The 10,503-nt window shown below is 36.3% G+C and overlaps 2 protein-coding genes across 2 annotated transcripts; one reads left to right on the top strand and one right to left on the bottom strand.

Moving 5' to 3' along the window:
* Nucleotides 1–239: 239 nt before the first annotated feature.
* On the bottom strand, nt 240–1,133 carry LOC139870251 (secreted RxLR effector protein 161-like). Its single transcript, XM_071858084.1, has 2 exons — nt 527–1,133; nt 240–376 (listed from the first exon to the last, which is right to left on the bottom strand). Exons 1-2 carry the CDS (start codon nt 1,131–1,133, stop codon nt 240–242), a joined length of 744 nt encoding a protein of 247 aa, XP_071714185.1.
* Nucleotides 1,134–1,640: 507 nt separating this feature from the next.
* Nucleotides 1,641–4,160, top strand: LOC139872565 (putative pentatricopeptide repeat-containing protein At5g40405). Its single transcript, XM_071860464.1, has 2 exons — nt 1,641–2,000; nt 2,654–4,160. Exons 1-2 carry the CDS (start codon nt 1,683–1,685, stop codon nt 3,479–3,481), a joined length of 1,146 nt encoding a protein of 381 aa, XP_071716565.1. The 5' UTR covers nt 1,641–1,682; the 3' UTR covers nt 3,482–4,160.
* Nucleotides 4,161–10,503: the final 6,343 nt, after the last annotated feature.

Raw genomic sequence — 10,503 nt, 5'->3', positions numbered from 1 at the left:
GATCAGTAAAATTTCCTCATCTCCCAACAAGGTTAAATAACTCTTTTTCCATTTTCTATTTTTTTGTATTTTTGTTTTTCTCATTTTTTTTTGTATTTTCTGATGTTGCGATTTTCTCCCCCTAAAATACTAAAACCGAAAATCTTTTTGGCTTTTTGGATTTTATCTATACAAACAGAAAATAAATAAACACACAAAAATAAAAGGCAGTAATGTTACAGAAAAGACTATGACTCGAGTTATTTTTCAGTCTCTTTGTCGGGAACCATGTCTTTTAAAAGCTTTAGTCCAATTTCAGTTAATAAAAATTCAAAACGTGGTCTATCAAAAGCTTTTGTGAACAGATCAGCCCTCTGTTCAGTAGTCCCAATTTGAACTACATCAATTAAACGTTTTTCATAACAATCCCTTATAAAGTGGTATTTAATCCCGATGTGTTTAGTTTTTGAATGGTTTACGGGATTCTTAGTGACCGCTATGGCGGCAGTATTATCAACAAAAATAGGGGTATTAGAAATTTGCAAACCGTAGTCACGCAGCTGTTGTTGGATCCAGATAACTTGAGATGTACAGCTTGCTGCAGCAATGTATTCCGCTTCACAGGTAGATTGAGCTACCGCAGTCTGCTTCTTACACTGCCATGTGACCAACCGCTTTCCTAAAAACTGACAACCCCCAGAAGTTGACTTGAAATCCTTTTTGCATCCACCATAATCCGAGTCACTGTACGCTGTTAACTCAAACCCATCCGCACACGGATACCACAAACCCAAACTCGGCGTTTCTTTCAAGTAGCGCATTATCTTCTTAACGACCAACATGTGATGAACATTCGGGTTCGCCTGATAGCGAGCACACAGGCAAACCGCAAACATTATGTCCGGTCGAGACGCCGTCAAGTACATAAGGGACCCAATCATGGCCCGGTACAAAGTCTGATCAACCTTCGCACCGTCCATATCCGGTGAGATGCCGTGATTAACCGAAAGAGGTGTCTTAGCAGGTCTCTCAGCCTCCATTTGAAAACGAGTAAGAATATCGGCAACATATTTCGTCTGGTGTAAGAAAATGCCTTTATCTGTTTGTGCAACCTGGAGACCGAGGAAAAACTTGATTGTCCCCAAAGAACTCATCTTAAACTTGCTCTGATACCAGTTTGTAGATTACTTTCTACGGATCTAGAGGTCGGTCTATGTCAGGATCTCGTGGCGGAAACACGAAATCAAGCTTAATCGAATAACGGGTCAAGCGATAAGCGTCTAAGTCGAATCTAGGTCGAACCCTAGGTTAAGACGTGGCCTGATGGTGTTATTTCGGTGGTAAAAGTGGTCGGAGACGAATGGGGACGAAGGGAATCGGAGAGGGTAGTGAGAATGCGTAACCCTAATCTGTTCCAGAGTTCCCGTATATATAATACCAGATGTCGACAGTCGGCCGACTGTAGTCTTACAGTCGTCCGACTGAGCTAGTCAGTCGTTCGACTGAATCTACAGTCGTCCGACTGAGACTTCAGCAATAATAAGATTATGTAATTAATAAGAACGCAAAGTAACGATTAATCATTAAGAACACATTACAAGACAGAGTTAAGCAACAACGAATAAGAACTAGGGATTCACGAATATGCACCAACATATACGAAAGTTGGGTTGTTTGATGAGGCGTTACGTTTGTTTGGGGATATGCAAAAGGCGGGTGTTGTTGTTGATGAAGTAACTATGGTTAGTGTGGTGTCTGCGGTTGGTGGTTTGGGGACGTTGAATGTTGGTATGTGGGTACATGCTTTTATTAAGAAGAATAGGATTGTGATGGATGTGAAACTTAGTACTGCGATTATTGATATGTATGCAAAGTGTGGATGTATTGAAAAAGCTAAAGCGGTTTTTGATGAAATGGCTGCTAAAGATTCAAGAGCTTGGAGCTCAATGATCGTTGGGTTCGCTATACATGGGTATGCAGATGATGCTTTGACTACATTTGCCAATATGGAAGAATCCCAGGTACTATTAACAAGAAAAATTCTGTAGTGCATTTTAGTCAGAGGCAGTGGCGGAAATAGGTAGGGGAAGGGGGGCTCCTGCCCCAGTGGATTTTCATTCTTTAGTGCCAAAAATTTGGAATTTTTTTTCTATTTTGTCTCCGGTGGATTTTTTTTTTTTGCCCAAAAATCTTCATATTTTGCCCCCAAAGCCTCCAGATTTTGCCCGAAAGCCTTCGTATTTTGCTCAAAAACCTCCATATTTTGTCCAAAAATAGTTGCTACGCTTTTAAAAATTGTTCACCCCCGGTGAAATTTTTTTTGTTTCACCACTGGTTAGAGGTGGCAAAATGAGTGAAACTTGATAATTTTGGTATGGGTCAGGTACCCAGAATATAATTTGAATTCTGTAAACTATTGTGAACACAATAACGATAAAAAAGTGCTAATCTTTGAAGCTTTTAAGCGTTAAAAGTAATACTTCTAACATATACTTTATGTGGCTTTTGACCCGTTCGACCAATCTGACTAGTTTTTCTTTTTACTAGTTTTCTTATATTTCCCAGCCAGAGATAACACATAACCCTGAATGGATTGGTTATATAAATATATCAGCATTTTTCTCCTCTAATTCTCCATAACTTTTAATAATGGCATTTGAAAATATCTTTTTAGGTGAAACCTAATGATGTAGCATTCCTCGGCGTGTTATTAGCATGTGCCCATGCTCAACTTGTGTCCGAGGGGCAGAAACATTGGGCTAGCTTGCTTGAATCTGGAAGACAACCGTCAATGGAGCATTACAGTTGCATGGTTGATCTATATTGTCGTGCTAAGTTGTTTGAAAAGGCTTATACTTTTATAAAAAACATGCCAATTGACCCTGATCCAGTAATATGGAGAACTTTTCTTGTTGCTTGCAAGAAAAATAAGAACTTGGAGAAAGGAGAATTAGCTGGTCATAAACTACTCGAATTGGAACCATATAATCCAGAAAATTACGCCCTGTTATCAAGCTTTTACGCAACGTGTTCCGAATGGTCTAAAATGAGCCATATGAGAAAACTAATGAGAGATAAAGGGTTTAAAACGATACCCGGTTGTAGCTCTATTGAAGTTGATGGAACTGTACACGAGTTTGTATTAGGTGACTGGTCTCATCCTGAGTTAAAGGAGATAAGGGAAGTATTGAGCGATATGTTGAAACGGGTTAGTTCATTGGGTCATAAATCGAATGTTTCTGAAGTGCTTCATGATGTCAGCGATGATGTAAAGGAGGAAGCGCTTTGTGAGCATAGTGAAAGATTAGCCATTGCTTATGGAATTTTGAAGACAAAGGCTCCTGTTGTGATTCGAGTAGTGAAGAACCTTAGAGTTTGTAGTGATTGCCATGAAGTGACTAAGATTATTAGTAGGGTGTATGCGCGAGAGATCGTAGTTAGGGATAGAGTTCGGTTTCATAGATTTGTTGATGGAGTTTGTTCTTGCAATGACATTTGGTGAACCGATAGCACCGTGTTTCATGTTGACTTTAAAAAGGTGCTTTTACCGACCCTAGGGGGTGGCCCAGTGGTTCATGGTTGGATGCTTAGGAATCTTCAAAGGAGACTCGGCCATGTTCAGTCTCCACTAGCTATACTTTGGGGCATTGACTTTGATGCTGAAAATAAATTGGAGTACATAATTTGCAAAAATAGAAATTAATGGGTGTTCCGGAAAATAAAAACGTATATCAGACTCCATGGCAACTAAACAAGATTCAAGCTAAAAGCTATGAATGGATCGCGAATAGAGGGAAAAAAATCATCTTTAAACTCTCTGCAATGGATTTCTAACCCAAGGATGGCAATTTCATTCTTCAGGTATCGGCTAATATGTAATGCTTTGTATAGTGTGTTTTATTGTAGAACGGCAAACACACACATTCTTTTGTCGACAACGAGACTCGAACTCACAATCTATCTCAAGTTCTTTTCAAGCTGCAACTGGTAATTTTATCTAAAGTTTATTTGCATATTTTCATAGCATTTTTGACTGTTATGAATGATAAACCAATGCTATTGTATCAGTAATATCTAGCAAGAACTGGTTATTTAAAAAAAAAAAAAAAAAATCATTGTGAAGGAAATGCTAACTGTGGTAATGGGTGGGTTGTTTTGTCTAATATATATGTTGAATTTGTTATGATCAATAGAAAATGCACTAGAATAGTTCAGGTAAATTCTGGACAGTAGTGAATTACTGATAAAGACTTGCAATTCATGTTTCATTGCCCATGATAAGGTGAATCTTTTAAGAATTTTAGAATGATAAATCTAAATGGTTATATGTTGGTATCAACTATTAGTTAGTTTAACAATGATGAATACAACGTAGTGAAGTAGTGAAGCGCTCACATCTATCCAGTGGCGAAGCCAGGATTCTAACTAGTTGGTGTCATAAAATAACATCGAAATGTTTAAGTCCAAAATGTTATTCGTAAACTAAAATTTACAAAAATAAAAGTAAAAAAATTAACTTACTTTCTATCACAACTATCTCTTATGATATTTCATTTGTTAAAAACGATTCATAATTGCTTCATCCGTAAAAAAATCATGATAATATGATATAAACCAATTCATTCATGATAATATGATATAATACAGTTATTCGCAAACTAAAATTTACAAAAATAAAAGTAAAAAAATTAACTTACTTTCTATCACAATTCAATTATCTCTTATGATATTTCATTTGTTGAAAACGATTCATAATTGCTTCATCCGTAAAAAAAAATCATGATAATATGATATAAACCAATTCATTCATGATAATATGATATAATACAGAATTATCAAAGAATTATCAAATAAATAACATAAGTTCAAATAAGTAACATAAACAATTCATAGTAATATGATGAATACAACTTTAATTTGTCTAGATGCTTAGCAAGTTAGCAACCATTTGTATTAACAGTATTATTAAACTAATTGGGCTCTTTACCCAAAAAAAAAATAGCTAATTGGGCTGTATATATATGTGTATAGTAATATATAACTGGGCTGTGTTTTTTTACCAACTCAGTTTCGAATCCAACTCTCAAATGCAAAAGTACACTATATTAAATACTCGGTATAAGAACTGCTGAGGTGTGGTTTTTTATTAAAGTGGAATGTGGTCAATTTTCAAGAATCCAAACTTCTACTACCCTATTAAATTAGAAATTACTAGTTCACATATTTTGGTCGATGGTGTCATATGACCCCATCCAAACACATGTGGCTCCGCCACTGCATCTATCTATCTCTTGTTTATTTATTGTATACCTATATTTAACAGCTAACGTTGAAATGAATAGTATTATTCATTTTTTCACTTTTCGCAAACTTAATCCCCTAACTTTCATTAAAATACAAATCGAACCCCTCACTTTATACGTATATTTTCTCTAAATTTCACAAGCTTAACCCGCTAACTTTTATTAAAATACAAATCGAACCCCCACTTACTATTTTTTATTTTTTTTACTAATATTCATTTCAATTTTCACAAACTTAACCCCCTAACTTTTATTAAAATACAAATCGAACCCCCACTTTATACTTAAAGTTTTTTCAAATTTCACAAACTTAACCCACTAACTTTTATTAAAATACAAATCGAACCCCCACTTTACTAACTTTTTTTTTAAAATAAAACCCAAACGCTAAAAGAAGCAACTTTCACAAAAGGAACAACCCTTCAATGTTATGTTGAAAAAAATTCTTTTTTACAAAATAGATCACGACTTTTTTTTAACTCGCATTCAAAACGGAGCACCCGGCGCGAAGCGAGGGCTCCACAACTAGTTTAATAATAAAACACAAAATGACGGAAATTCTCATGGCTACTAGTAGTGCTTATTCCATGCGAGTTATATTTATATTTACAGTATAAGTGCAAATTTGATATGTATAAGTTCAAATTTGATAGATTCACTTTCATTTAACACTATCTTCCAGATTTATTCTTATATAAATTTCAACTTAGGATTTGTGTAACACATTACTTAAGGGTATATTAGACTTTTTAAGTGAATTTTCAAATGAGTAGAAATATCACCACCCATATATATTATATTATAATTATAACTATACACTAAACCCCATGAGCATTTTTCAAATGAGTAGAAATATCACCACCCATATATATATATATATATATATATATATATATATATATATATATATATATATATATATATATATATATTATAACTATAACTATACACTAAACCCCATGAGCATGGGTACTATTCATGGTGGTAAACATGTAAAGACCCCAACTTTGGTGTTATTTTGGTAATTGAGTTTTTTTTTTCTTCCCATTATTATTTTTACAACTTTCCCCACTTCTTTTTATTCATTTGATTTAAACACTTAATTAACTAACCGTTAACCGTTTAATGTTAAATCAACTTAGACCATTCGTAGTGCAGCGTGGTGGCCTCGGAATCGCCACCATCACGCTATGGTGGCGCCGTAACGCGGCGTGATCGGAGCAAGATTGAGCCGGCGCGATGGCTGCTTCAGTGGCGTGAGGGAGTCTTGCCCAATCAAAAGCTTCCATATGTATTTATACTTTCTATTCTGATTTTAATATTTGGGTATATTTTGATTTTAAAGTGTATTGTGAGATGAAGAAAATATTTAAGAAGATGAAGATATAGATCTGTGAAGATAGAGATCTGGGAAGATGAAGAAGAAATAAAAGAAACAAATTTACATTTCGATCCCTAGACTTTGTATGATTTTACAGTTTAAACTTAAACTTGAAAAAATAAAAGATACTACAACATAAATATATATGTATATGTAAATGTAAATACGGAGTATATAATAACTAACAAAATAAAAGTCAGCTTTTATTGTATGTAATATTTTTATAAAAAATAAACAAAATAAAAAAAAAATAAATCAAACTAAAATGAAAAATAAATTAAAAAGTGGGACCAATTTAACTTATCACACAACCATCACGTCCACCACTACAAACTCCATCACGCCATCACCTTTGCCAAATCAGCACTATACCCCACAAAAACACCCCATCACCCCGTTACCACTACAAATGGTCTTATCGTCAACACCCCGTAGCAAAGCTATCTTTTTATACGAGTAACTTTTTTCCACTTCCTTTTTTCCATTCTTTTTCATTCTTTTGCTTTTTAACGTTTAGTTACTCGATCGTTAACTTTTTTTAAACGTTCATTAACCGACTGTTAACTGAAGTGTTTTTTTAGCCTCGTTTATATCAATATAGATAGAACAACCGTACACGTTTGGCACAAATGTTATCAAATGTAGTATTCTTCATGGGCCCACGGCCAATGAATTTCTGCCACGATCTTACTCTCCTCATGTACACGTGTTTGGACGTAAGTGGTAGTGAAGCACCTATTACGTGAGAGCGCGTAGACTAATTAATTTATGTTTGGCCGACACTTTTGTTAGTGTACAAAGTATATGTAAAATGTAATTTATCAATATAATTAATAGATAAAACCCTGTAAGCACTATTCGTCAATAGTGTCAGGGATATTTTGGTCATTTCGTCTTTTTTTTACCTTCCACTTTGCCAAATAACCCCCCAATTTTATTCAAAAAATAAAACCGACCCCCAAAGAGGGGTAAAATGTCAACTAACTATTTTCATAAAAAATCTTAACTAAACTCCACCTTAATATTCAACGAGTCATATCTTCTCGCTCGCAACGAGTTAAATTTTTCCTACAACATCGTTAAACTCGAAATAATTTTAGGAACACAATGTCACTAACTATAGGCAAAACGGACGCTTTTTAAAAAACGATAAATATTTGAGGTGCTTTTCATACACGTTGATTTTGCGTTAAATTTTTAAAAGTCGACAATTCCATAGCGAAACGCGGAGATGTAAAATAACATTTAAATCTTTGACGGGTTATACCTTTTAGTTCGACTCGAGTTGCGCTTCAACGACATGATCGTTAGCTGTTAATACCTATTTCCTTATGAGGTAAGGCTTAGTGTGTTAGCACAATACTAGAAGTAATCTAGCTAAGGATGTGGGAGTGTTGCCGATTGATGTTTACCCTCGGGAAATAACCCCTGCAGACCCGGTACACAGATCTGGAAATCTGTGGGGTGGCTTAATCAATCTGTTGTTCGTTTAGCGTTTAGCTGTTAGCCGGATGACTTCTAGTGAGAGAAAGTACTATGTGAGAGAGAAAGGTGAAGTCTCTGCTCACAAGTTATCAGAATGTCTGAATGTGTAAAATGACGACCCAAGGGGTCTATTTATAGTGTCAGATCCACCGGATTGTTCGGGGACACGTATCAGCTGATGATACATTCTGTTATTCGTGATCCGAAATATGCGCTGGATGTGACGTTCTCCGGTCAGGGCTTAAGCGCTAGGCGGCCTTCAGGGCTTATGCATGACGGAAGCAGCCTGCACAGCGGAGAACGCTTGACGGACAGTTTCACAAAACCATTGTTCTCAGTGTTCCTGATGCTATTTTCATGAGAATATTGTGCCTTTATGCGTGTATACGATAGGATACACCATTAAGTCCCCCCAGTTTAATGACTTAAGCATTTGAAAAAGGATTAAGTTGTTAAACTTCTACCAACGCATGCCAAACAATATTCGAAATAAATTTCGAATATTGTGCCACACAAGTCTTCACATTTTCCATTTGCATCGAGAAAAACGTTACAGGCATTATTTGCAGACGAAATTTACTGACGCTGTGATGATTAATTTTAAATGGTTGAGATTCTCCACGCGCCTCCAGCTGGAAAAAGTGTTACTTCATACCCCACGTTTAAATTTGCCCGTACACGTGTCGCAATCGTATCCATAAAAATTGCATTGATGAACTCCTATATAAACCGTCATAACCCTTTTACCTTCACTTTTTTACCTTTGCCAAGATTCAAAAAGCACATTTCTACCCAAATCTTCATCGCTTTCTTCAACTTTCAACTCTTTAAGGTTTATCGTCTTCCAAGGTCAGTTACACTTCATCTTACTGCTATTTCCTTCTTATTGATATCTTTTTATTTTATTATCATGGCTTCTGCACCGAGTACTGGTCAAGAACACGTTGAGGCTTCTTCTTCAGAAACCACTGATCTGCCTGAGTTTAGCACAATGGCATCATCATTATCGGCGAGCCATTTGAACGGCTTGAAGATTGCTTTTCGTCATCTTAATCAATACAACCCTATTTTTCCTACCAACAGGCAAACTGCCAACGATCCTCCTGCCGGAAAAATTTCTTTATATGCTTTACGACTTACTCACGGCAATCTCCGTGTTCCTCTTACTAAATTTCTCCTCCGCATCCTTAGATATTATAAAGCCTGCCTTAGCCAAATGCATCCCCACGGCCTTCAAAAAATTATCCTGTTTGAAATGTACTGCAATGCTGTCAATATTAAGCCTCGCATTAAAGTTTTTATCTCTCTGTTTAGAATTCGTACGATTAGTCAGTGTTGGCTTACTATTGACAATAAACGAAATGCACATTTTGTTGGTACGAATAAAGTGTCAAACTTGAAAGACTGGAAGAGTCCATTTTTCTTTGTTGACGAGATAGTAATTCCGGAAGAGTATTCCGTTGTCCGGAAATGGAAGCCTTTAGATCCTGGTGTGGGAAAGGGTGTTAAGATAACCAACGCAGAGAGACGAATAGTGGATCGTCTGAAAGATCTCTACCTTCCTCCCAGATCATATGAAAAGTATGAGGGGATTCTTGTGTTGTGCAGAGTAAGCCAGGAATGGCCAACTACTTCTGTGCCAGTACTCCGTCAGAAAAACAAGGGTAGGATGTGATATGATCATCCTAATATACATAAATGTCTGCCTACTTTATGTTATTGTTGCTTATATTGCTATTTTTGTCTTTGTTTAATTTTTGCAGCAAATACCGAAATGCTTGTTCGTTCTGCTCTGTTATCCCTCGACCTTGAGGATGATGTGGTTATCACTGCTCGTGATAAGACGCCTGCCGAGCTAGAGGCAGAGAGGGTTGCAGCTGAGACTAAGGCTGCTGCTGCTGCTGCTGAAAAGGGGGAAGAAAGCAGTAATTGCAGTTCTGATAGTGAGTCCGAGTCTGAACGGACAACGGAGGACACCACCACTGAGCAGCAAACAACAGGCTCGGTTGACATTACTGGTGAGACGCTCCCCACTCCTCCTCCAATCAAAAAGACACGCAAGAAGAGCATAAGCTCTAAGAGGGCAAAAAGCACTGAGGAAAGCCCAAAGCTGAAACGTAGAAGAAGTATGCCCACTTGTAACAACCCAACCCGTATTAAAACCGGCCCATAAAATTTTTTCCTTTTAATACGCGTTAAATAACACCTTAGGTCCCAATTGTGTTTCCATAAACATCTTTAATACAATTATAAGTTTAATAAACCTTAAAACATTTAATACATTGATTAATTGTCCAAACAGACATGCACGACCCGACTAGTTTAGTTTCCAACAAAACCGAGCATGGTGATTTG

Source organism: Rutidosis leptorrhynchoides, chromosome 10 (assembly GCF_046630445.1).
Source record: "Rutidosis leptorrhynchoides isolate AG116_Rl617_1_P2 chromosome 10, CSIRO_AGI_Rlap_v1, whole genome shotgun sequence".
Lineage (NCBI taxonomy): Eukaryota > Viridiplantae > Streptophyta > Magnoliopsida > Asterales > Asteraceae > Rutidosis > Rutidosis leptorrhynchoides.
Note: the sequence above shows the minus strand (reverse complement) of the source record. Positions and strands in the feature narration are given on the sequence as shown.